We start from the raw sequence: 27023 nt of genomic DNA, 5'->3' as shown, positions 1-27023 counted from the left end.
GGGCAAAATTGTTGCTGTATTTCTTAATAGGCCTCTAGGATAGTTCACTCCCAGTGCAGATTCTTATTAAGGGGGCCCTGAACCACTTTCTGTCGAAGTGGAGAAAGGCATTTGAGGTGAAAATAGGCTACTTCAGAAATACTTTGCTGCAAAAAGTACTGCAATGCGCTCAGCAGAGGCTGAGTTATTGGCAGTCAAACACTGCCTCTGCTGTGCTCCCATTCCTTCTTCAATGCCTTGCACTGTGAAGGCTATGGTGCCGTGGGGCATGCCCACAACGCTCCACCTTCTAAATGTCACCATGGCACACAGTTCAAATTTCATTTTGGACGTTAACGTGGATGCCACAACTTCAGCCTTCGATGCCTACGACGCACTACTAAACGTAAGCCAAATGCAGTTCTCCTCAGCGAGCATCAGCGTGCTTAGCCTGTGGACTCGTGGCGGCACCCCATGGCGGCCGTGGTATCCACGCCGTGTAGCCGACTGCAGCTTGATGCCAGCTATCAGCCAATAGCAGCCGTCCAAGGGAATGACGAAGTAGTGCGTCTGATGACGAAATAGTGCATCTGGAGGCGAGTCAGGACAGGGCCTTCTGTTGAAAAAAGAATGTTTGAGAGAAAGGTGACTTCGCAATCTGCTTGTGCGCTCCATGCACCATGTTAGACAGCAAAACTTGGCCAAGATGCTCACTGTGGCGTATGCTACCCGTGGACTATGTTATTTCACCAAGCCCGAGGGGTGGTTCAAGGCCCCTTTAATGTTGCATTTCCTTTCACCCTCCTACTCTTCCTCTTCTACAGCAATGTTCACTCTGCTTTGCGCATAAAATATAATGTTATTCACTATGCTGTTTTTCTCTTGTGTTCCAGAGCAAGAAAATGACCCTTGCTGCAAGAAAGAACAAGAAGAGCTCCAAGCCATGGTGAGTACCTCTGCTGGTGTGCCTGTACAAAGCTCTTAACATCCTGTCGCCTGACTTTCCCAAGCAAAAACATCTGAATTGCACATAAAAGCACATACAGTCGACTTCCGTTATTTCGATCCTGATGGATTGGTCGAATTAATTTGCATGATTCTAACAAGCCCCCGAACCAAACACGCGCCTTCTTTGTGTGTGTCCAAAGCAAAAAACTGACATGGAAATGACATTAAGGCTCTTAAACAATGTAATCTAACGCGCACCCATTTTGTCAGCAAGAAAACTGGGCAAAGGTTTAATATGTGTTGCACAATGGCGGCCGGTTTCCTAAAGTCAGCTTCACTGCAATATTTTCAAAGTTAGCTTTTCCGCAATGCAGCAGTGTTATGCGGTAAAGCATACAAAGGCCGCAAATGCGGTTTTTAATTTAATTTTCTTGAACGAAAAGAAAGGGCCCCACGTTAGAATCTGGTAAATGCCATTATAAGACATTGTGCGCTACAGTTATTGCTGGAAAAACCTTCTTCGAGAGGCAGAAAATAGGCGTTTCTGATGGGAGATGACGTGTGTTTAACGCATTCACTGTCGCCGAAGCTCTGTCGAGATATATGGCCACTAAAGGGGTCGCTATAGGGGTCAGGCACATGCATGGTGACCGTTAAAGTTCGAAACATCTGGCGAAGGCAAATTATAGGATCGAAATAATTAAAGTTTGAAGCCATACAGATACACAGGCGTGGGCCGGGACCTTTGGTCGCTATTGAATTAACCAGAGTTGAATTAACGGATGTTTGAGACCAGAACACCCCAGGTGATTTTCACACCATTTGTTTACCCCAGGGTGAACAATAATAATAATAATAATAATAATAATAATAATAATAATAATAATAATTAAACTTTATTGCGCCAAGTATTAAAAAAAATGTAAAAAAATCCGGCCTGGCAAAGCCTCATTGGGCTTGAGTGGCAGAGCCCCGACAGGCAGCGAAACCACGCAGATATAGTGCACACAGGCATAAACGCACATTAAAAATTACGGAACATCAAATTAGTACAGTGGCAAAATAAAAATAGACACAAAACCCAAGTTGCATATAAAAAAAAAATCGCATCAGAATAAATAGCAAGGAAGGAAAACCAAAATGGCATGACAATACTCAGATCAGTGCAACAAATACTGCAGTAACTAGTGAAATCACAGGATTAACTTGACAAGAGAGGCAGAAAATAGTTTGTTTCTTTCAAAAAATTGAAACACACTTCTATTTAAGAAAGTAGTATGCTTCTGACCAATCATCTGGTTCAAAAGGAGGCCTTTAACATTTGCACATTTTCTTGCTGCACAACCCTCGACTTGGAATGAGAACCGTCTCTCATCTTGAGGTGTCCTGCAGAGCGTAGGTAATGCAGAGATGACGGCTGAAATTTATGCACTTGAATGGATGCAGCTGTGAGAGTTCCTTGAAGTGTGCCGACTCTGTAAACTTTCTGCACTAACTTTTTGTCTAAAGGTAAGAGGCGATGACACACCAATTTGTTATTGTTGAATACTGACACATTGCCTCGCAATACGGCTTTCTCTCTCTTATTCTTCTTCCCATTTAGAAGCTGAAAATTAGTAGGTCGTCAACATCTACCTAGTCAACGCGACAACTGGCTAGTCAAGGTTAAACAGAAACACCTTGCTGTGAATCTCAATGGTAGCCTCTGTTTCAAAGGCCTTCCGTTAAACCTCGTAACTGCTATACTGGCATAGGGGCAGGTTCAGTGCTGTGCCTGCCATACTCCCAATGCTCAGCGCATCACATGCAACCATGCTGCATCTTAGTAACATCAGTCAGTGATCGTGCTGTAACCTCTCGATCAAGGCAGCAAGAATGATCAGACATTGGACTTGAGTGAGAGACAGCCGTAGTGGCCAGGGATTACATTCCCACCTTTAGCAACCACTGCAGCTCACCCTACAACCCTCAACTGGTATACTGTGGGTTCCATGACTCATCAGAAAGCATCCTAATTCAACAGATATTCATTAAATGATGCAAATTATTCAGTCACGGGAACTGGTGGACAGGTGTATTCTCTTGTGGCACCTTTTTTATTGCTGTTTACTTCCTCAAGTGCTACTGGACTGTAACGCTAATAGCTGGCATCAAGTAAATGATCGATTGATTGATTTGTTGGGTTTAACTTCCTAATAAAACACAGGTGCTACGACAGATGTGGTAGTGAACGGCCAAGTGTTCTGCATTTCACCCCCCATTGAAGTGCAGCTCCTATAGCTTGCTGTGAAACCCACGACCTCACGCTCCGTGGCAGAATGCCATAGCCGCTCGACCACTGCAATCCACAATTTGGGCTTCCTCATATTTATTACTGTCTACCACATGCTACTTTGATATTATGCCCGTTGCTTGCACTTGTTCAGCTGATAATTGTTGCTGTTTTCTCACTACTGCTGTGATGAAGCCCTTAATTTCTTCATTAGTAAAAAACTTAAGTATTAAAAAAATTGGAACACTTATTTGCTCTTTGACATGCATCTGTGTGCTTCACACACAGTAGTATGTTGCTCTGAACATGTCAAGGCACTAATAAGCTTAGGCCGTGTGAAAGGCTACCCTGCAGCAGGAGCCCTAGCTTAAACAGGCAGCATAACTTTGCGAGACGGAAGATGGTAATACGGATTAGAAAGTAAACCTCGGCACAAAACATTCTAATTAATATTATGAGGAAGATGCGGGAATGAGCAGGTTATGTAATGTGTATAGCGAGCACCTGTCAGTCTATTGGAGTAGCAGAATGACTGCCAAAAAAAGGGAAGCACAATTAAAGAAAGCAGAGGATTAGATGGACTGGCAAGATTAGGAAGTTTGCTAACACAGGGAGAGTTGGCTGATGCAAGGCCGGGGGAGACTTCTGGGAGGAAGCTTTCATCCTGTGGCAGAAATAAATGGGAAGGTGATGAAAAAGTACAAGCGGTGTAGACTGAATTCGGGTAATTGCCTGTTGACAGGAGACTCCCTGGGCCATATTTTCGGCTGATCACTTTCAGGGTTACTTACACACTTTTGCATGATGCACCGTCCAACGTGACACCTCAGTGAATAAACGGGCATCCTGCCAGCACACTGAATGCACGCTCAAAGTGGTACACCCAGAAGAGATTGACCAAGCATATGCCACTGCTGTCTGGCAAGATCCATCATAAGTTCACAATTTGGCTGAAGCAGGGTCCATACTCCATTTAAGCATTTCATGCACAATTGACGTAGCAGTAGCTGGCCTGTCAGACTGTTGTTACAGTCAGCGCTGGTTGTGGCATTTTGTAGAGGAAGTATATTTGTGCAAAGCTTATGGCTATGTCGTACGGGACGACAAGGTGCAGGTGTTGCTGTAATTACTGCATCATTCCATGCAAAGCAGGTCTGTGTTCTTTAGTGCGTTAGCATCAGGAGTGTCGAAGTGTGAAAAAGTGTCACTAAGACCTTTGAGTTAATTCTAGGTAATATAGGGGCCTTGGAACACTATAATGTAAGCTAATGTGGCGTAAATAATTTATCGAAATGTCTCGCATTTCTCTAAGGTCTGTGTCGGTTAGGAATAGACAGTGGATCTACCAACAACCTGTAGTGGCTCTTGTAAAAAGCGGTTATTGCACTAAAAACACACGGACAGCAGAAGTAGAAGTGGGCAGGACAAGCACATATAGATGACATATATACAATTAAAGAATTACGTCATCATGCTCAGAGGCCATTCAAAAGCGCTGCCATCACAATCTTGCATCAAGAAATTGCACCTCACAATTGGCAACTACAATGGAAGGATCGCTAACACATACACAAGTTTTCCTTTTTATAACATACGCCTCAAACACAATGGTGTACAATGGTCCCTGTGATGGTATAAAATTTTAAGTTTTTTCTAGAAGTGGAAGGTGCACCCTCTTTATCTCTTTTTCACAAGCCCTGCACTGTTTTGCTAACTGGGAATACTCGTCAGATGAACGATTCTTAAAATGTTCCTTTAAACAGATATCAATACAGCGTCCTGTCTGACTGACATAAACACTGTGCGCGTCCTGTCCACTTCTATTTCTGTTGCCCATGTGCTTTTTAGCGCAATGACCCCTTTTTACAAGATGAACATCCACCAACTAGCCCAACTTGGCGCTCTACTCCAACCTGTAGTGGGCTCTCACTTTGCTAAAATACTTGCATAACACCGAACGATGGCCGCTGAAATCCGGCGTTTACCTCGATATTGTGAGGTTACGAATTCAGCATGATTCAAAAGAACACGAGTAATCTGATCTTCCTAACACGCAACAGCACACTGTCCACACTATCCCTGCATATATTCAATGTCTCTGCACTCTCGAATGAAGAGCTAAATTCTGCTGCACGCATTTGTTAGCATGTTAACACGACAATACAATTAAGTGACCTTCATGCTGGTGAAATGGCACTTTTCTGCCCTTTGATCTACTTGAAAGCTCCGCAGAGTATTAATTTGTCCAAAAGCCGCGAGATTCGCGTGAGCAAGCCCAGCCGCTCCAATATATCTGCGCCTTTCTACAGTCAACCTGTATTATTATTTGCCTGCTGTGTTCTAAATATTACCGTGAAATTTAGAGCAATAGGTTCTGGTAAATTTATTTACTGCAACTCTTCCAAACGTCTACCACTCTAATGTATTTGGTTTTCATAAATAATAATAATAATAATAATAATAATAATAATAATAAATGAATTTTGCAAGTGCACTGTCAGTACTGTGAAAACCACTGTGCTGTGAAGTAGTGTGAAAACAACTGTTGTTTGATCATGGTGACAGACCCCATGCGTCGTACAGCCAATTTCTGCCACTTACATGTATCTTTTGAATACTAAAGTGCATTCTAGAAGGCCATTTTTTAAACAACTGTCCTAACTTTGAAGTTGCTAAAATATCGCAAATTGTTCTGTCACATCACTAAAAAAGTCGCCAGTCATTTAATAGAAAAATTTATAGCTAAACCTAGTAAGAAAATCACTAAAATGGCAACCATGGATAGGCAGTGTTAGAAGAGCTTGCCAGTGGGAGAGCTTAGAAGAGTGTGGGTAGCCTAGAAGCCATTTGGAGCTGGGAAGGAGAGAGAGAGAGCAGAGAAGCTGGAGAATGGGCACTCAAGAAAGGGAAAGGGCGGCAGTGCCGAAGCGCCATCACCTCAGTCTGCTCCAGATCACCATCAGTTGAACATTGCTCCTCGAACAGGCTGGATGTGGTTGGATTATTGGATGTTATTGGCGCAAGGGCCGTGTGTGGCCAATGAGTGCCAAGACAATGCTAATTAGTTGTTAATGAAGCATGAACTGTGAATTTGAAGGGTAGATGTCGCATGGCTGTAAAGAGGCCTAAAAATCTAAGAGCATAGAATATATATGCACTAAAACGATGAGAATAGCATGTGAGGTGCGAGACGTGCAATCGTCATAAAAGATATGCAACGAGGGGATCATGTACAAAATACGCGGGTGTTAGTAGCACTAATGCCTCAGCAGGACCCTTGAATGCAAGGGCCTAGAAGCACCTGCTCCACAAAAGCATATTACTGTAGCAGCAGCCTGCAGTGAGAGGATGTGCTACGAATCTCTTGGGTGTACAATAGGTTTATTCGATTCAGAAAAAGGTGCACGGCACCTCAAACGAAAAAGTTCAGGGGGTGCCGGGCTGCACCCACTCGCTGCAAGGTTCAAGGGTGCAGTGCACCGCGGCGGCACCTTGCCTTGCACCCCGTTCAATCGAGCACGGGGGTGCAGGGTGCACTGCTGCACCTCGGGGAAACGAGGGTCTTGGTGCAGTGCACCGTGAATAGGTGCAGAAGGTGCAGAGAAACTTGGCTGAATCGAATAGACCTAATGTGTACACCAACGTCGTTTATAACAGCTAAGACTGATTTACTGTCAAAGAGTGGGTCATTATGTAAGAACATTGCTGGGGATGTTGTGGGACTTGCTGATGGTATGGTAAATGAAAATGCTTTTTTCCTGCGAGCCTCTAATGCACGACATTCCAGCAATACACGAAGGACAGTTAACGTCACGCCACATTTACGACAAGTAGGTGGCTCATCATCAGTGAGCAGGTACAAGTGTGTGCCATATGTGTGGCCTATTCTAAGCCGGCAGACGACGACCTTGGTTTGCCGAATTTTTTATATGGGTGGACAGTTTCCTGACTGGTTTAATGACATGCAGCTTGTTAGGTGTTTCGTTGTCCCATGAGCGTTGCCAATAGTTCCTTAGGTTTTTTGTAGGAAAGGTTTAAAGTCTATGGCAGGGACAGCTATACAGGAGTTAGTGTCTTTTGCTGCTATGGATGTGGCGGTTTATCAGCGAGCACATTTCCCTCGATGCCTCTGTGTCCAGAAACCCAGAATATTATGACATGTTGACTACACAAGTATGTTGTGCACAGGAGAGAGAAAAGGTCACTTAGTACTGGATTTTTACTTCCATAGAATGAACTTAAGCACCTTACAACACGTAAAGAGTCATTGTATATAATGGCTTTTTGTATCGTTGTTTTCTTAATATGTTTAATGGCCGACCGTGCCGCGTATGCCTCAGCCGTATGCTCCTTCAAATGTGCAGAACATGTGATTCAGAGAAAGATGGTCCGAGTGCTGATTAAGACATACCAGCATGTGATCTTGATGCCTCAGTGTAGTACGCCGGGCACAAGTATTTCACATGAGGCTCTAGAAAGTGCATCTTAATATGTGCTTCTGGGGCATGCTTAGTGATCTAAATAAACGATGTGTCACATTCGATGAGCTGCCACTGCCATGACAGTAATAACTTTGCTGAAGGCACGAGTTGTTCAAGGAGTGGTGCACCCACTTCTTTGCCGAGGCTCCGCACACGCAAAGAGTAACACCCTTTCACTGCTGGTGGATTCTGAAAGAGTGCGCCACTGGTCATGTAATTTATGGTCAAATAGCATGGATGCTCAGAGTTGGCGTTTGCTTTTAGAAAATATCTGAAGCTGGAGTATCTCCTTTGTAGATGGGGTGACCACTCGTTTGCCTCTACATAGAGGCTTACCACAAGACTTGTCCTAGAAGCACCTGTGGCCTAAGGGCCAAATAGGTGCTGGACAAGAGCATTATGAGGGCCTCTCTCCCCACAACTCGCAAGATCTCCGTACCTTATCCGAGTGCAGTGCAGCCTTAGCTCCTGGCCATACCATGGTGTACGAGGCATAGTCATAAACCAGCAAGGGACTACAATTAATGAAATCGAGAATGATTCCAGCTCCGTTACTGGCTATGATGTGCGAGATCCTGAGACTTGCCACTTACCTCTTCAATTCTTATTATTCAGTGTCAGGATTGTCCAGTGTTTCTCTTCTTGTTTGTCCACTCCCTGTCCAGCTAACTACACACATCTTTCTGCATAAAAGCATACCAACATGACACTGACGACTTTTACTTTTGCATTAGATGAGCATCCAAACCCTCTAAACCCTAGCACACTGGGGTTGTGAGTGGTTTCAGGGGGTGTGCATCAGAGCACTCTAAATAATTTACTGTGAGTGAGTGAAACAACTTTATTGGGTCCACTATAGACGCAAGCAAACTCAACGTCACCTGGCTAGGCCCACTCGGGGACCATCAGGTGAAACCCAACTGTGATCAGTGTCATCACACCCGACCTTACTATTACGTGACATCAGTAAATTTTGCTCTGTGTCGTGACGTCACAATAATGCCAGTGACTCCTGGCTTGGCATATTGTGACCAACCTTAGTAGAAAATTAGAATATTTCATGTTTTCCAGCCTTCATTATTTGCCTAGTGTGATCCTTTCAATTTGACGAAGCGTGGCGTAGTTTCCACAAATTTGATAATGCATCTTTGTGCGCGTTTGATGGCACGACAGTGTTAGGTGTGCAACGGCTGGCAACACTGACCCTTGCTCTTGCTTCTCTCGCAGGTACGAAGTGTCCGATGAAGAAGACATGCTTTTGCCCGACAAGTACCAGACGGTCAGGCCTCGCAGCAGCTCAGAAGATGAAGCTGACCTGGCGATAGTAGCGTGATAGATTGTGCTGTTGCGCACCCAAGTTCCTTTCTTTCACACATCATCCTAATAATGTACTGAACGCAGTTGGTATTCTGGAAAAAAAAAAGAACTTTGCTGATTAGGGAACATCATGAAGGCTTGCGAGAATGATGTGCTCTGCAATCAGTGAGGTACACGGGCAGGCTGAAATGACAAGGCAGCCGAGCAGACGCATTCCCGAGTGCCACTAGACGCCCTTCGTGGTAAACTACGTTAGAGCGCCTCGGACTTTTGTTGTCTTGGGAACATTTTCATGCCCTACTTTGAAGGTGATTTCGCTACCACAGTTTTCTGTGGCAAGTTGAGGCCGTCTGTATTGCATTTTAATGTTGTGTGCACCCGGCTCGAGGTTAGAACATTGTGGGTCATGTTTGCCCAGGTAGCAAGCGAGGCAACATCAGTGGCATCGAAACGTGCCCACAGCATTTGAATAGTGAAGAAGGAAATTGCATATTAAATTTCAAGTTTTCAAGAAGCAATCAACTGATTGCTTAATTAGTTCACACTCTGGGGGGGGGGAGAGAAACTGCGAAAACTGATATCTAAGTAGTTTTGACATAAATAGGGGTTCTGTTTTTGTCATTATGGAAGACCCTCCCCACCTGCTCTGTACCAAAAGTCAGGGGTACCGTCGGTACCATTTCTTGTACCACCCTGTCCACTCATTTGGTCTTCTTTGATGCCTCTCTGCTGCCTGGGCATATCATTTTGTCTAACATATCACACAGTATATCATGGCATCTCATACGGTTCCTTTACCACAGTGGATGCATTTAGAGATAAGCTTTGTCTGCTATCTCTTCCTCAGAAAGGAAAACATAAAAAGAAAATAAACACTCATCCTAACTCTCAAGCCTTTACCTTGAGAGCGGGACCCTCTTGGCGGTGTTTGTTTTTTTGACTGACTGTCATTCCGGAAAGTTCGTTTTTGCCAAGGCGGGGATGTTGGTCTCAAATTCGAGGCGTTTTGCCAAGGCGGACGTGTTTCAAAACTCAGGGCTGTTTTTTAACAAATATTTTTTTTTATACATGTCGTTGTTTGTTGAGTTGTGTATTAGGTGTGATGGCCTTTGTAAAGTTTTTTACACCAGAAGGTGTGTGGGCCACGCCGTGCATATATTTAAAAAGTTGGAGCCTCGTATGCATGCATGCTGGTTTCCTGTGCCTGTTTATTGCGTGTTTGAGCTCTTAAATGCGAGACTGAGTGCCAGACTATGTGATATGCGCTCCAATTCCATTCTTACCTCTTGTATTTCTTTCACCAAAAACGTTTTTGAAGGACCAGCGTTAACCACAAAATTCCTAAACTTACCACATTTTTAATAAGCTGACCCTTTGCATTTTTGAAAGACGGGTATTACTGCATGAAACGAGAAGATACAGTATAGAATGTTTTTTTTTTTTTTAACTGATTGTCATGGCACTTTTGCATGCTAATGCAGCTATTTCCGAAAAATACTCTCTTGTGCCAAGTTTTGTACATATCTGATGAATTGTTGCCACTGTACTATAATCCTTCACGAAGTGTACCATACAGTAATAGTACTCGGCTTCTCGTTAGCTTTCTTTCCTCAAGATAGCTCTGTGAAACTAATCACCTGTACTTGCTCCAGTGAGAGTTCTCATCTTCCATTGCAAAACATTCATTGGGCTACTCGTCATACACAAGTGTTAATTTATCTGCTGCTAATACTATTTTTTGTACAAAGTCGATAGTCCCCTTGTATTGAGAATGAAAAAAAAAATAACTGTCTTCTTTAACTGTTATGTTGGCTGAAATAAAACATTGACTAATGATGTGTGGTCCTGCGTCTGTGGCTTCACGTGGATATTTGAGTGCAAGTTTTCACTTGTGTGGTTCAGCACATTGGTGTTTGTCCTTGGCATTTGGGTATTGACACATTGTGCCTACCAGCGCTTTGATGTGGCTCAGAAACAACTCTGCCGTCCTTAGAGTTTATTGTACTTTCTTGTCTCAAGAAGCTTATCCAACCACTTCCCAATTTGAACAACGAAATGAAATGTGACATATTTTACATTCAGAACGGGCAATCATGTATTGCCCAAGAGTTTTCCTTTCTTTTTCTAAATCACAAAGCACAAAAACAGAACAAGAAAACAATCCTCAGCAGCATCGTAAAGAGCACAGTCTCCGAGGGAGCTACATTTTCATATGGTGCCCGACGCCTGTGAAGGGGCATGTTTAAAGCTTTCAGAAAAATATGACAGATCTAAACTGCTGCCAGTGTAGGAATGATGATTGAGGCCGTAACAACAACAAGCAATCTATAGACTCTGCAGAGTGCTTTAGGACTGCTTGGAACAATAACCATCACCAGCAGTTAGCAACATGTCGCGCAACCACAGCATGTCACTGCCTCGCTACGTTCATAGGGCACACTAGTGAAGCAGTTGCTAGACACCACCTCTTGAAAGCAGCCAAAGCTGTGGCGATCTACTTATAGCCATTCTGTGTGCCACCCATCTAGGCACTGAGCATTCTCTCTCTCTCTGAGAAGCATGCTATAAGGAAGCTTGCATAAATACCGGACTTAATTTTTCTGTCATTCTTATATAATAGTGACATCCAAAAGAGACTCACTTTCTCTAATACAAGTTGACGTACTTCACGCTGCACTTTAGCAACAGGCTTGTAAAGCTTGCAGTGTGCCACGAGCATCATGTGCTAGAACACAACTAGCACAAACGGCCTGTGAAATTGGAAGATGGCGCACACAAAAACCAGACTTGACGCTTTCTGCCTAGCAAAACAGCTCTGATAAGTCACTGTGCACGTCCTGCTGCTGCCGAAACTCTTAAAGGTGCATTGATGCTGCACCGCAGCCGGATTAAAATGGAGCACCTTTTTCTTTCCCAGTCAAAAGCGACAAGCCTGTTTTATGAGCACAGCCATTAAATTTAGGGGAAAGGGTGGGTATGGAAAGGTTGGTGCACTTGGAAACGCTGGTACATTTTTGACGGCGAGCTATCTGCTGAAAAACCAATGGCAGATGAAAGCTTTTGCAGCCATGGCGACGGATGCCTACCCTGAGACACAGCCCTCGCCAATGCCCAAGTCCTCCAGACAGTGACGGTCACACACTGGCCAGTTTCAGAGTCATCAGTTCTGTGCTGTTCACATCCAAAGCTTTCGTCGTCATGCGTGTGTACAAGTAGTGAGATGCCAATGCTGGAGGAGGCCGAGCCATGACCAGAAAAGCTTTGGTCAGTAGTGCGGCGCGCATCATTTTGCACTGCCTCCCAATGCTACAATTTTTTCGCTTAGCCTTCCTGGCCAAAGTCATTCATGAACTTCCTCAACTTGTCGAGGTCAGCATCGTTGACGGTCGGCTTGGCAGTTGACAGAGACAGGAGCATGTCGCTCATGGTGACCGTCGGCTCAAGGAGCTTCTCACCCGGCACATCCATCCAGGACATTTCGATGGCACCGGGACTGCCGGGAGAGCAGGGCGTCAAGAGGTCATCTACAATGACGTTGGGGTCACTGCGTGATGGCCCTCGCACCTTTCTGAAGTGCGTTGCTGTCTGTACTTTACGCACGGGCTGCATCAGGGCATCGCGCACAAGCACCGAGATGTCGGCTCCGCTGAAACCGTCACTGCGTTTGGCCAGCTGCTTGAAGTCGTCTTCCGTCAAGGTATGAGGCGTGTTCCCAATGTGCAGCTGTAAAGATGAAAACCAACGAAAATAGCATTCCATGAACAGTAATAACAAAAATGCAAGTCAAATTTTGACGGGACGGTATAAACACTGAATTTCAAGTAGTTTTTACTATGCAACAGCGCTCATATTGTGAACAAAAAGCAACCACTGCAAGGGAACAAGCAAAATTAGCATTGCTCACCCCTGTCATCATATAGGCTGACATCATTCACACGTGGAGTGGGACACAATTTTGTTTAGCTAAAACGATGCTTTCCTTGACAAGAGAAAGCAGTCGGTGAAGGATACTCATGTGACTAAATGCTAATATAGTGCAATTTCGGACACAAATGGAATTCGAACAATTGTCTTTGCTGCTGGTATGGTGCTGGTAAACCACATTTCTCAATGCTGGCTATCATCTAGCCCAGTTCTCTTGTTTGATGGCATTACTTTTCCAGCCCAGCTGCTCCCAATAAAATCTGAACACTATTTTGCAGCTAAAAACACAGATGAACATTGCACTGAAGCTCAGTCTGCTTGTTGACTAAATGAAGAAAAAGGCAAATGTGAGCAATTTTTCCACGCACATTAGCAACATTTCTCTTTTTTTTCTTCTTTTTACTATTACCAAAGTCTTCTCCGTTGGTGAGAAGTGGTTGCTACTAGCGTTGGCTGAGACGTCAGAACCAGCGCTACTCCAGCAAGAACATTCTGCGCTTACGATTTATCGCGCCAAAGGCTTTCGCTCCGTCTATTATCACAGCGATGCAAACAGTAATAAAGCTACCACTGCGTTCTCGTAGCACTTACGAGGGTCGTAGTTTCACCTCGATTTACGCACACGTAGCAATCGCGTGCACTCACCTTAAACATGTGCATTCTGGCAGGCTCCTCCGGCAGCGGAATGTAGATACGCTTTTCAAAGCGCCTCCGAATGGCCGAATCCAGGACCCAGGGGATGTTGGTGGCGCCCAGCACCAGGATGCCGTCGTTGTCGGTGCCCACACCTTGCATCTGCACCAGGAATTCCGTCTTGATACGCCGAGTGGCGTCATTCTCGTTGTCAGACCTGGTGCTACAGAGGGAGTCTATCTCGTCGATGAAGATGATGCTCGGCTTCTGGTTGCGTGCCATTTCAAAGAGATTGCGCACCAGCTTTTCGCTTTCGCCGAGCCACTTCGAGACGAGGTGGGACGACGACACCGAGAAAAACGTCGAGTTGTTCGCTTCGGTGGCCACCGCCTTTGCTAGATAAGACTTTCCCGTACCTGGGGGTCCGAAAAGCAGGATGCCCTTCCATGGTTTGCGCTTGCCCGTGAACAGGTGGGGGAACTTGATGGGCAGTATGACAGCCTCCTTCAGGGCTTCCTTGGCCGCGTGCAGACCGGCGACGTCAGACCATTTGACGTTCGGCTTTTCCATGACGATGGCACCTTCTAATTGATTCATAAGTTTTTTCTTCTCTGGGTTCTCATCGTCGCTGTCCGAGCTGTTGTCTTCCTTTTTGTCGCTGTTTTCGCCCTGCTTCACGGGTTTCTTCTCCTTGGTCTTGGTGCGGAGGTACTCTTTAAGCTTTTCAGCCCTGTCCAAGTATTGGACACACTTGGATCTGATACTTTCCTTCGCCCGATCAGTCTGTGCTTCGTACCTGATAGCATGAAGAAAGTACTCCACGGCATGCTCGTAGAGGCGCAGAGCTTCGGCGTAGTTCTTGTTCTTGTCCTCCTCGGTGGCCCTCGTCACCAGGTCAATCGCTTTTTGAAGAGCCGTGTTATTACTCATCCTGTCTTACGTCAACATAAGCCTAAAGTCAAACGATGCCGAGAATGCTGTTACACCACCATTTCGATGGCTGCCTCAACAACCAACCCAACCCCAAATAACGCAAGCAAGAAAAAACACCGCCCGGAAGTTTTGACACCACCCAACTTCCGATCGCGAACTTTTCTCGCGGGCACGCTGTGCATTTTTCACCGTGTTTATTAGTGGATCAATTAACGCAGTGTAGGCATAAACAACAATGATAAGCACCAGGCAAGTGCGTACGTGGACGCAGTATCAGACTTCAGTATCAGCGTTGTATGGCAAAATGAAATCGTAGGTGACGCTAGCAAAGCCCCGATTGCTACACATCATCATCATCATCGTTATTGACTGCTGTTTTGTTCCTTCTTTTGTTCAGTTTTGTGTTGATTTTGTAGCTCTTTGTTCAGTCGTTATGGTGCCTGAGCGTTGTTTCTTTATTCTATGGCGTAAAAGTTATGTGGGCCATGATCATGCCGCAAGCACGTCGCTGCCTTGATATAGAGCGTGAAATCGCGCGCATGCCGGCTTGACGTTGATGTGCGCTTATGTTTGAAATACAGCGACGCCGGTGCACGCTTCGGTGCCGCTTCTAGGCCGTTTGCGCACAGACGCAAGTTCCAAGCGAGTCGTCGTCCCTATCTTCATTTAATCCGTTTAATCAAACGGGCCACGTCGATCCTTCCACAGCGTGATCGAAGCACGAGGCCCAAATGTTCATAGTGGCTTCGATGTCATGCATTCTTTTGTCATTTGAGTTTCATGTAGCTTTTATAACACTGGATCATTGGCTGGTTCTACATTGATACAGGCACGCTCTACAGCTCCCGTGTGACAGTCGCGACCGTTTTCTACGTTGTCTTTCGACATTTGGTGGCTATTCTCACGTGTGCTTGTATGTATGCCCAACTTGTGTGCCCAAACAAAAATATTGAACTGGAATTTACCCCGGTACATACCTGACAAATATATGCAAGGTCTGCCACACTGTAAGTAAAGTTGTTACCAGCCAAAATTTGAACGCGGGCCTTATTGGTGCCAGTTCAAATGATCTAAACGCGTTTGCAACTGCAGGTATCGGGTACCACTTATAATTAATGGCAGCTGGAAGTGACCTATTGTGCCTGTACTGGTCGATGTGGAATCGGTCCTTAAATGGGGATAGAGTTGCAAACTGGCTCTGCACAGCTTTCGACTGCAGCAAGCCAGCTGGTTTCTTGATAACCCCATTTGCGAACTGTATGTATACAAAATTTCTAGCTGAAGCCACCAAGTTTCAGGGCAAAATGCCATCGATGCATCTAGAAAGCAATTCAATATTAATGGTGGAGCACCGTATTACACTAAACCATTATAAATAGAGAGGCTTGCACAGCACCAATACCAGAAAAAAGGGCGCTCAGTTGACACCAACCAACCCAAAACGAATGTATACTTGGTCTAGCTTTGCAATTCAAAGCCACAAAAATAACCCGAGGAGGATAACCTCCTTGGAATAACCTCATATTGGAGAAATCACAATGACATATAATTATACGAACTATGCCTTAGAAGGCTGGTCTGTGAAAATTATTTAGCAAGTACGAGTTTATTTTTCGCTTGGGTTGCCACACGGCATAACCTCATAATGGTGCTAAATGTAAGCATGCAGGCCCGTTTCATAGATATGTTGCAACAGTTACTTATAAAATGTGTTGTCCATATTTCATAGGCTTCAACCTGATCACTGTTCAATTCACACCTTTAAGAATGCTTTTGCGAAATGTCTGTCCCAGGGCGCATTTAAAGCACATGGCGGGCATCCGTTGCCGACTAGCAAGTATGAGTTGATGCTGTATGTGCTTGATGTGGGACCATAAATATTGGAGTGCAATTAAGACTTTCATAACTCATCACCTTGCAAACTGCAATTGTTTTCACATCCAAGTCATTCCCGCACACTGTGTGGCAAAACAGCGTGCATGCTAAACTTTGCTGATTTCACGACAGCCACTGTTGTGCAGACCACATTAAATATGTATTTGTCAACATTATGTTTGTTGCTCTATACCACGGCGGAAGCTCTGTACATATCAACACATGCTGGAAGAATTATGTTTGTGGCATTTCCCCGACAGCCAGTTGGTCTGAGTACAAGAGCAGGATGTTAACGCTGACCAGCAGCTGAAGATTATCAGATCCAAGGTCAAGCTAGTGCACACCCAACTGGTAGCCAAAAGTGTCCCAACAGAATGTAAAAACTTGCCAATATGCTTCATATCGAGAACCCAGCTAGAGATCATGGTTTGATAAGGCGCTCGTTTCATGCTCGGCTGATGGTGAAGTACAAGCACGGAGGTCACTCTGGGCACCTGCTAAGGGTTTGACAGTTTCGTTCTTTGGCATTTCAGTTTCTTGTTGTGGTTGAAATTGGCTGGAATTCATTAGGCTGTAGAAATTAGCAGCATCGAGATGCTGCCCCTCTGGACACATTCTTTTTATTTTTATTCGAGGGATTTGCTGCAAGGCATCTGTACCAAACAATATTAGCAAAATGGCATTAAATAAATGCATGCAGCCCTGTTTGACGTAGGTACTGCAGCAATGAATTAGTGAATTTGCTGTCCACTATATGAGCACCTGTGTCTCAGAGAATGGACTTCTGGGCTTGGAGGAGAGCTCAGGGGTCGGGAAGAAGTGAGGCTAGTGGGTTGTCAGGTAAAGATGGTAAGAGAGCCATTCGGTCGGCCAGGTTGTTGTACAGGCTCCCACTGTTTCCCTGAATCCAATGCACGGTAATGGTGAAGTGGGACAGCTCATTTAGCTTATCTGCTTTTGGGCAAATTTTAAATTGTTTTGTAACTTTCTTCAGTTCCTGCAATGCACCGAGTGAGTCCGTAGATATTAAATTTCGTAACATTTGATAACATGCTGATGCACTTGATGGCATCATGTATGGCTTGTAGTACTAATAACAAGGAATCCGACATTTCGGTGGCAGAGTTGTGTATGTACTCCATTTTGGGATGAGTGTGGCTTACAGATGACACTTGTTCTCCTCATGGTATGACTGCTGCATCCATGTACACCTGAGCGATGGTAGTCGGAGTTGTACTAGCTGGCTGATTACGTCAGCAAAGGTCCACTCGTTTGTAGTAAGAGATGTGTAGTATCACGGAGGAGGGTCATTGTGTGTCATGGTCAGAGAGGGCTTTCTAGTGTAACGATTCTTAAGAGCAGCGACTGCAGCAATGAACTGTCCTTTAAGGATTCTGGCCTTCTCTCGCTGAATCACGAGCTCCGAGATAGTGTGTAGCTGAGCAAGCTCTTGCAAAATTGAAATGGTTGTACGACGAGGGAGTGCAGTGATAGTTCTCATGGCATCTTTTCTGTCACTTCCAGGCTTGCCCACCAAGCAATAAGTCAGTGGAATTGCACTGGTAAACAATGCACGGTTGGAGGACGGAGCAAATCAGATGGAGAGCCACCTTGGTACGGGCTCTGCCGCTCCTTGCTTGGTGCAGTCGTGCACGGAGTGGAGAGTTGTTGCTGACGTTGGATTGGTGGATTTCTAGACTGGCATGTTTCCACTCGAAGCAGCCGCGCTTCTTCAGTTTCCAGTGTAATTATTTGGGTGAAAGTTTAGACACCACTTCAGACTTTAGATGCTGGACTCCACTGTTATGCCGGACTTATTAGAGACCTGCGTATAGCAGTACTTTTCAGCCGATACTTTGAAGCTGGCAGTCTGTGCGTATATATCTGTGAGGCTGGCAGTCTGTGTGCATGATTCTGTAAGCAGTACACTTGCGAAACTCAGCTTCCATCATTTACTCATATTGTTATTCCAGCCTTGGATTATGGAATACCAGTTGATTGTGTGTTCTTGAACTTTGCAAAAGCCTTTGATGAGATGTCCCACCAGCTGTTGCTTCCTAAACCTAGTACATTCAACATATTGATCCTGAAGTGCATAGAATGCTTCCTGACTCACCACACTCAGCATGTAATAGCTAATAATTGTTCCTCACACCCCTGTGTAGTTAAATCTGGCATTCCTCAAGAGTCAGTGCTGGGTCCATTGCTCTTCTTAATCTATATTAATGACCTTCCAAATAAGCTTAACTCTTCTGTAAAGTTATTTGCTGATGACTGTGTCCTATACCATGGGATAACCGATAAAAATGATAACTACCTTCTTCAAACCGATGCTGACTATATCTAACTGGTACAGTAGATATAGAACCTTAACCCAACGAAGTGTAAAAGCATGAAAATCTTGTGTTCATTGTACTGTTCTGAACCTTTTGACTACAATGTAAATGGAACCGAACTTCAAGACGTCAGTAGTTATAAATACCTTGGTATTGATATAATTAAACCATCTGTCCTGGAACCCTGAATAACTTACCTCACTAGCAATGCTAGTCGTACTTTGGTTTACCTATGCTGAAACTTTCATGAAGCACCCGCATGCCTTCCAATAATGCTTTATCAAACATTAATCCGTCCAAAGGTTGAATACGCTTCAGCCGTATGGGACCCAAATCAAACTACACTAATTAATATTTTAGAATCTGTTTAGAACAGATCAGTTCGTTTTATTCTTGATACAGATGATCACACTGCTAGCATCACATTGATGAAGTCGACTCTTGGCCTCCCACACTTGGTAATGGGAAGAAAAAATTCCCGCGTATCGCGACTCGGGGTCGAAGACGAGAGACGGACTCTTGGAGTAGACGAAGAGGAGATGAAAAGCTTTATACTATATTTACATATAGCAGGTAATAGCAGGCAATAGCATACAAGTAGCAGAGCCGAAGAGCGCACCAGACCGATGGAGCAGTTAGTGGCGACTCTCTCTCTAACAATGGGCCGGCTCTGCCTTAAATTCCTGCTTAAAGTCCCCGTCGTCGGCAGGAAGAGGCAGGACCGGTGCTGATGTCAACGCGTCGCTTTCCTCTTTCGTCGAAGGCGAAGCCCAAGGTGCATAAAACCGATCTCCACGGCAAGGAACAGCAGTTCGGTGAAATTCTGAAGGCTGCCAGTGGATTCGTCGTGGTGCTTTGTGCCACCGGACAACCCGGTTCGACCCACGGAAAGGGTTCAGCAGTTTCCTGGAACTTTGCCGGTTGTCACCAAGGGCAACCACTTCAGAAGAACGAGGTGGGGAGGGGGAAGCGCCCGTTGCCTTCATGCAGGCATGCAGTGTGGCACAACAGCGTCCTTGCCGCCAGACAATGCATCTAGAAGTTGAGCTTTCTGACACAGCTCGGATGGTTGGATGCTCTAGTTGAGCGATGTCGTTGATTAATTGGAGGGAGAGGCTTTGCTGCTTTTTGCGCCGGTAGTCTTTCCTGCTGCTCGGCCCAGAGAAGGTCCACTGGAATGACCGAGGATCAAAACACCAAACTACTCCCGGCCAAAGCAAGCACCCTCCGAATGCGTTTCAAACTGCTAGACCAATGTAAGTTTTTTTTTCTTTTTTTTTTCTTGTGCATATCTTCTCGTTGTCTTTCTGTTTCATCATGACATTTAGTTGGGATCAAGTTGATCAATTAATAAAACACCAAGATGTGTTCTCAGTTTTTCATTGCAATGTGCGCAGTATCCAAAAAAATCTGAACTTACTGAGTGCCTACCTATCAAAGCACACATTTCTTTTTGACTTGATCGCTATTACGGAAACCTGGCTCAAAGATAAAGAATCACCATTTATACCAGGCTACAAACTTTCCTCTCTCCCAAGAGTTTCAAGGGCACGAGGAGGTGGTGTTGCCTTCTTTATAAAAGAAAGTATTGATTTTGAAGTCCTTCCTGCCCTTACTATCAGTGACCCGACAATTGAGGCACTTTTTATCAAAATTGAGTGTGGTGTAACGGTCGGTGTGGTGTACCGGCCTCCCAGTTCTGCTGTTTCAGTTTTTATTGAGAAACTTGAATCAATTATAGAAATCTTAACCTCTAAAAAAAGTAACCGTGTTGTAATTGTAGGAGACTTTAATATAGATGTTTCTGGAGAAACTAACAATTACACCTTACTTCTACAGTCATATAACATATGCAATCTTATAACAGAGCCAACGCGTATCACAGGTAGTTCAAGCACTTTAATAGATCATGCGCTTACGAACATCCCATGTAACAGATGGGGTGGAACTTACCTAGATCCAATAGCCGATCATATGCCCATATTTTTAGCTGTCAAAATCGAAGGAAAGATATCTGCGAACATATCTGGTCATGAACGGCAGAAAAAGATTGACTATCAATTAGTTCGCGAGAACCTGCGGCAAGTAAACTTCTTGGACACCTATGATACAGACATAAACAAAGAATATACAAACTTCTTTACAGTTGTCCAGAGTGCCGTCTCGCAGAGCACCACACACAAGTTCTCTGGTCGATATGTTGCACCTATATGCCCATGGATGACTCGCGACATCCTGCGCATACTGAAGGAGAAAGAAAAATGGCACGAGAAGTGGAAACATGATAAAACCAATAATTATTATCTAAGCCAGTTTAAGCGTTTCAGCAACCTGTCGGTGTCTCTAATGCGTAAAAGAAAACAAGAATACCACTCTTCTCTTATCATTAATGCTCAGGGCAACTCAGGTAAAATTTGGAATATTGTAACAGGTGCAGTAGGGCTTCGTTCAGAGCAGCGTATGTTGCCTGATGTACTTAACCAGGAAACAGTTGATGAATTTAATGAGTATTTTGTAAATATAGGACCGCAACTAGCAAACCAACTTCCTCAAGTCACCGAATGTACGCAGCCTATCCAATCAGTGGTGAATACTATGGTAATTGAGGATATCACAGTGGATGAAATAATAGCAGTTGTTAATGGGCTAAGAACTAAGGCAGCTGGGCTGGACCAAATACCTGTTAAGCTAATTAAGGACAACATTGACATATTAGCGGGTCCCCTCCTTCACCTATTTAATCATTCCCTTGATTCCGAAACATATCCCTCAGAATTAAAAATAGCAAAAGTAATTCCGATTTATAAGGACGGAGATCGCTCTAGTCCATCAAGTTATCGGCCGATTTCTATTACTAGCGTGATCAACACAGTATTTGAAAAGATACTCTCTGTGCACATAAACAAATTCATATCCAAATACAATATACTGAGCCCCCACCAACACGGCTTCAGACCTCAGAAATCAACTTCCACCGCTGTTTTCACCCTAACGCACCTACTTATTACGGCTCTTCAGCAGAATAAAATTGCGGTCGTTGTCTATCTAGACATAAAAAAGGCCTTCGATACAGTTGACCATCAGATATTACTGAACAAGATTAACAATCTAGGGTTTAGGGGCAAAATCCTGAACCTGCTTCGAAGCTACCTTAGTAACCGCAAACAGCAAGTAATACTTAAAAATTATACGTCTACTTTACAAACTGTACTAACTGGTGTGCCACAGGGTTCCGTTCTTGGGCCCATGCTTTTCTCACTTTACATAAATGATTTCCCTGCAACGCTTAGGCATTCACAGGCTTTGATGTATGCCGACGACACCGCTCTTCTATTTACTGGAGACAGTCTGCCCGATATACAGGATAAAATAAATGCAGAATTAGATAATGTTTTTAAGTGGTTCACGTCTAATGAACTGACCCTTAATCTTACTAAGACTAAGTATACAGTTTTTCATTCCAGGAAGAAAAAGCTCAATACTGAAATACTGGACATATCATTACGTGGCATTAAACTACAACAAGTTGTCTCCTACAAATATTTAGGTATTTTCTTTGATTCAGACATGCACTGGAAAACTCACATTAAACACCTTTGTTCTAAGCTTGCTTACGGATGTTATATTCTTCTTAAGGCTCGTGAATGTTTCGGATATCCTGTCCTACGCATTCTGTACTTCTCCTTCATTCAGAGCCACATATCGTATTGTATTGACTCATGGGGAAACACCTTTCTAACTTACCTTGAGCCTGTATTCCGTCTGCAAAAATGCGCATTAAGAATTATTACCTCATCTAGGTGTACACAATCCAGTATGTACTTGTATAGCTCATTGCATGTGTTGCCAGTGCAGGCATTGTATGAATTGAAAATTGCTGAGGTAATTCATAGTATTATCGAAAACAATAATCCACTTCCGATTACCTTGTTTAAAATCCCGTTACGAAATACAAGAGCTGCAAGTAATCAGTGCTTTAATTTGCCCCCATGTCAAAATCTGTACGGGAACAGACTCGTGGAATTTAACGGCGTACTTATTTGGAATTCTTTGCCAATACATATAAAAGAAGCCCGTAACTTTAGGTCTGCTGTGAGAAAATACCTTTTTGAAAAATACAGTCGATAAAAAGAAACTACTTTAAATTTAGATTCCTGTCTAAGTTGTACATGTCAATTGTTCAAGTTGTGAATGTCAATGTCATTGTTAAGTATTATGTCTGTTTTGTTGCTCGCGCGCGTTGAGGATAAAAGAACGCTGAGTTATATTTACTTTCGTGTCTGAGTTATCTATGTTTTATATTACTATTATGTAATGTGTCTACTGCTTTTGTGTGCTCGCCTGTTGCGTTTTATAGCCTAAGTTCACTATGGACCCGGGACTAGCCAATGGCTATGGGTCCAGTAAGGCTTTTGTATTTTGTAAAATATGATGTAAATAAAGAATGAATGAATGAATGAAAGTAAACAACGCCCTCTATGAAATCTGGCTACGCTATGCGAAAAAAAAAAAGAAAGTTTCCGAACAACTTGAGACACATATCCGAGAGAAAAAGTTGAGATACTGAACTTTCCTTTATTGTCAGCACGTGACAGAACTAATCAAATCAGAATGGTTTCGTAAGCAGTTCTTGACTGTAATGCAGGCAGGTTGGTGAAGACCAAGGTTGCCGAAGGTGACTTAATTTTACATCCCCCCCCCCCTCCCGAAAGCCTGGACGGAAAGGTGCCTGGGCACCTGGGCACCTGGGCACCATTTCGCAAAAGTACGGAATGACATCCGACAACTGTAACCGCCAACCGAAATAACCCTCCGCTTAGTGCCGTCTAAATGCACTCGGCAAAATGAGTACCAAATGTTAAAGCCCAGAAGCGGTCCTACCAAACTAATAAACAAATACCCAAACTCACATGAATGACATACAAACAAAGGTGAATCTAAATTCTACAGTAACACTTACAACGAAAGCATACTATACATAAATCAAGTCAAATTAAAATTAAGCATTTAGCCTCTTCATAGCCTACGTATGAGTATATAGAACAAACAAACAGAAACGCTGACGCTTTCTTTACTCAAGCGTTCAGCAATCAGATCTCGGTAAATAAATGATCAACAAACTAAACAATACATGTGTCTTCCGAACAGAAAGGACCAGACCATTAAACAATGCGCTCTTGACATGTCGTATGCTTTCATAAGCTCAATGCACGATTCAATTTTACTGCACAGAAGACAAAAAAAGAAATGCTAAAATTACAGGTAACATAAGGGCTTTCAAAGTACCATGTATAGCTCGGTGTGCGCAGAGACACCCTTTCAGGCACGATCGAGCAGGTCGACCATTTGTGAGTCTGCACACTGTCCACTTGCAAGACAAGAACAAAACTGAGTTGCCTGAAGCACCTGCGACCTTCGACACGCGGCCTCCAAATTCTGGGAGAGCGGCGCATTCACGGACCTGCGTGCATGCTGTCCATTTGTTCGCTAGGCACTCGCCTTTCTTTCCCACAGGACGGGAGCGGCCATTAAAGCAGACTTTCAAGCATGCCCGACGCGTCACTACGTTCCTCTGCCTACAACGTCTTGACACTACTGAGAACAGGCAGCATTTGAGGCGTCTGAATTTCTGTGAAATTCTCTCTTTCCTGACACCCGTCACGCTTATTCTAGATTTGGACAACTGCCTAACCTTAAGATTTGGCCCACTCGAGTTTTTCCTGCCATCTTGGCGTTTGGCGCGCTTGAGCCGGCTCATGCTGCCGCCCGAGTCTGACTTTCTTGGCTTGCGCCTTCGTTGTTTGCACTCAGCGCGGCTTACAATACTTGCGGTCTCGGCACACGTACTCCCAGGTTCGCTGCCTTCTCGTCACAGTGATATCACTCCTGACGACAAAACCAAGCTAGGCTCGTGGTCGTCGCTAGATGTCTGTGCCTCTGACAGAACATGACTGCATCGGACGCCATCTGCGCTAACGAGCTCATCCTGAGGTTTCTCCTTAACTTGCCAGATTTTATTGCTGCCATCGAAAGCAAATGAGCCTCTGTTGGCCACTGTTTCCAAAGTGGCCTCTCTAGACGTTGAAACAACATTGTGTTCGCACTCGTCACACAGCGTGTGCACCAAAGACGCCTCAACATTTTCTACACATCCTGAGCTAGTAGCCATCTCAATAGGTGGTCTGTCCTTGACAAGCTTGGCATTGTCGCTATCATCTTGGCCTTCGCAGTCAGCCTGACATATAGCTTCAAAATGCCTCAACAGAGCCTTTTTAGTTTCATCGTAGTTCCGATTCTGCTCGTAAAGCAGGTGTTCCGAAACACTCACAGCTTTAGATGGGAGCAACGTGACCAACTTCTTGGGCCAGAAGTCCTGGCTGACACGTATCCTGGCTGACACTTCTTCACACACTTGTTCAAAATCAGAGAAAAATTTAACGATATCTTTGCCTGTCCTGCAGGTGTGAGGATAGCTTCGGGTTCGCTGCGCTTGAATTTCCCGATCAAGCTCTTTCATCCTAGGACTATGCAATCGTGTTGCCTCTTTTGCGTCTCGCTCGTGCCTCTCTGCTTCCCCGCATTCCTTTGCCTTCAGCTTTTGCTCAACAATCATCTCCCAAGCCTCGCTAGCTTCCACTACCGTCACGCCCTCTGCCTGCATTATGTTGAGAATCGCTTTCCTTGTTTTAGCAGAGCCGGCGGAAATGCCCAACTCCTCACAAATTTGAATGAGGTCCTGAGCTTGGAATTCCTGCATCACGATCTCGTTCCTTGTGTTGCTTGCTCACTAAATCATAGTCTACCAAAAAAAAAGAAAAAGAAGGTCTGGCGACATGAAAAGCAAGCATCAGGCACTCACCCACCCAAAGCGGTTGACGCCGATTGGCCTTCGAGCGGTGTAGCAGGCGTCTCCTGGCCTCGTATCTCGCAGCTTGCCATACGCTGTTGAGATACTGCTTCGCAACTCCCATAGCTGCCATTGACTATTGTGACCCGAGGTCGTGGTCGAGAGACGGACTCTTGAAGTGGACGAGGTGGAGAATAAAAGCTGTATACAATATGTACATGTAGCAGGTAATAGCATACAAGTAGCGGAGTCGAAGAGCGCACCAGACCGATGGGGCAGCTGGTGGCGACTCTCTCTAACAATGGGCCGGCTCTGCCTTAAATCCCTTTAGGTGTTCCCTCATTGGCAGGTCAAGGCAAGACCGGTGCTGACATCAACGTGTCGCTTTTGTCGAAGGAGAAGCCCAAGCTGCATAAAACCGGTCTCCACGGCAAGGGACAGTAGTTCTGTGGAATTCTGAAGGCTGCCAGTGAAATCGTCATTGCGTTCTGTGGCACCGGACAACTCAGTTCGACCCTCGGAAAGGGTTCGGCAGCTTTCTGGAACTTTGGCGGCTGTCACCAAGTGCAACCACTTCAGAATAAAGAGGTGGGGAGGGGGAAGCACCTGTTGCCTCCATCTAGGCAGGCAGTGTGGCACAACACGCGTCACTTTTTCGTAAGAGTTTCTCTCGTAATAAACTACTGCATCAGGAGTTTATCACGCAACCTACTTTTTAATTTTTTTATTCAAAATACTCACAGGCTCCAAATAGGAGTATTGTGTGAGGGGGACATGTACAGAAAATGAAGTACACAAAAAAAAAGCAGCTCATGCATCATTATACAATAAGTAACAGTTTCACAGGACACAGAGAAGTAATGACAAGTGTAAAGCTACAAATATAAGGCTAGAAAAATATTTCACAGTATGTGCAATCTCTGAAGGAACATTGAAATGGCGGCTAAAAGGGTGACTAACAAAGTACAAGGCAGTGAGTAAAACAGCTAAGAAAACCAGAGCAGTACTTGGGTCTTTGAAGACTGCAGAGTCATGAATGGCAACGATGCGATCAGGAAGATCATTCCAGTAGTTTATGGCACACGGAAGTGCTGATGAATTAAAAGCCGTGGTTCGGCCAAATATGCGCCTAAAGCTGTGGCTATTACAAAGACGACGGGATTTACTATGTGGTTCGGTAAGGGGAAGGGTTGTAGGATGCTGACTATGAATTATTTTGTGGAAAAGACAGAGCAAAGCGACCTTCCTTCGCAGCTCTAGTGTCGGGAATGATAGCTAGAACTTCAGGTTAGTAACGCTAGTCTGTCGGTCATATTTCCTGGTTATAAAATGTACCGCATGGTTCTGAATTCATTCTAGTGATTGTATTAGATAAGCCTCATGTGGTGACCATATGGGCGAGGCGAATTCAAGTTGAGGATGAACAAAAGTCTGATAGGCTAGTTTTCGAGTGGTTAATGGGGCATCTCGAAGATTAC

General features: G+C 44.5%; 2 protein-coding genes and 3 long non-coding RNA genes across 9 annotated transcripts in view; 2 read left to right on the top strand and 3 right to left on the bottom strand.

Annotated features, from left to right (window-relative positions):
• Positions 1 to 10833, top strand: part of LOC126530698 (uncharacterized) — a 129416-nt gene extending 118583 nt beyond the window's left edge. For all 3 annotated transcript variants that reach the window (XM_050177963.2, XM_055070737.1, XM_050177964.3), the window contains 2 exons: positions 873 to 925; positions 8908 to 10833. In XM_050177963.2, coding sequence (XP_050033920.1) covers positions 873 to 925; positions 8908 to 9013 — 159 coding nt within the window. In that variant the 3' untranslated portion in view covers positions 9014 to 10833. The remainder of the gene's footprint in view (positions 1 to 872; positions 926 to 8907) is intronic.
• On the bottom strand, positions 313 to 8971 carry LOC129384985 (uncharacterized). The gene is made up of 2 exons (XR_008612519.2): positions 8885 to 8971; positions 313 to 595 (listed from the first exon to the last, which is right to left on the bottom strand). It is a non-coding gene; the product is annotated as an uncharacterized lncRNA (long non-coding RNA).
• Positions 10834 to 10978: 145 nt separating the features above from the next.
• Vps4 (vacuolar protein sorting 4) lies at positions 10979 to 14589 on the bottom strand. The gene is made up of 2 exons (XM_050177967.3): positions 13567 to 14589; positions 10979 to 12720 (listed from the first exon to the last, which is right to left on the bottom strand). Exons 1-2 carry the CDS (start codon positions 14482 to 14484, stop codon positions 12319 to 12321), a joined length of 1320 nt encoding a protein of 439 aa, XP_050033924.1. The 5' UTR covers positions 14485 to 14589; the 3' UTR covers positions 10979 to 12318.
• Positions 14590 to 14694: 105 nt separating this feature from the next.
• The window catches only part of LOC126530704 (uncharacterized), a 28245-nt gene continuing 15916 nt past the window's right edge, over positions 14695 to 27023 (top strand). Inside the window, exons 1-2 of one of the 2 annotated variants that reach the window (XR_008612520.2) lie at positions 14695 to 15227; positions 17887 to 17976. This is a non-coding gene — a long non-coding RNA (uncharacterized lncRNA). Of the gene's footprint in view, positions 15228 to 17886; positions 17977 to 19868; positions 19955 to 27023 lie in introns of those variants that run through there. The other variant, XR_011894737.1, reaches the window with a different exon arrangement.
• On the bottom strand, positions 19233 to 24945 carry LOC129384984 (uncharacterized). Of its 2 annotated transcripts, none has more exons than XR_011894738.1 (2): positions 24391 to 24945; positions 19233 to 19870 (listed from the first exon to the last, which is right to left on the bottom strand). It is a non-coding gene; the product is annotated as an uncharacterized lncRNA (long non-coding RNA). The 2 variants fall into 2 exon arrangements; XR_008612518.1 differs by lacking the exon at positions 24391 to 24945 and adding an exon at positions 23985 to 24381.

Source organism: Dermacentor andersoni, chromosome 5, assembly GCF_023375885.2.
Source record: "Dermacentor andersoni chromosome 5, qqDerAnde1_hic_scaffold, whole genome shotgun sequence".
Taxonomy (NCBI): domain Eukaryota; kingdom Metazoa; phylum Arthropoda; class Arachnida; order Ixodida; family Ixodidae; genus Dermacentor; species Dermacentor andersoni.
Note: the sequence above shows the minus strand (reverse complement) of the source record. Positions and strands in the feature narration are given on the sequence as shown.

Coding starts and splice junctions, on each gene's coding strand:
- Vps4 (XM_050177967.3), bottom strand. CDS start 14,484: ATGAGTAATAACACGGCTCTTCAAAAAGCGATTGACCTGGTGACGAGG. Junction 12,721..13,566: donor CCAGAATGCACATGTTTAAG/GTGAGTGCACGC, acceptor TCATCTTTACAG/CTGCACATTGGGAACACGCC.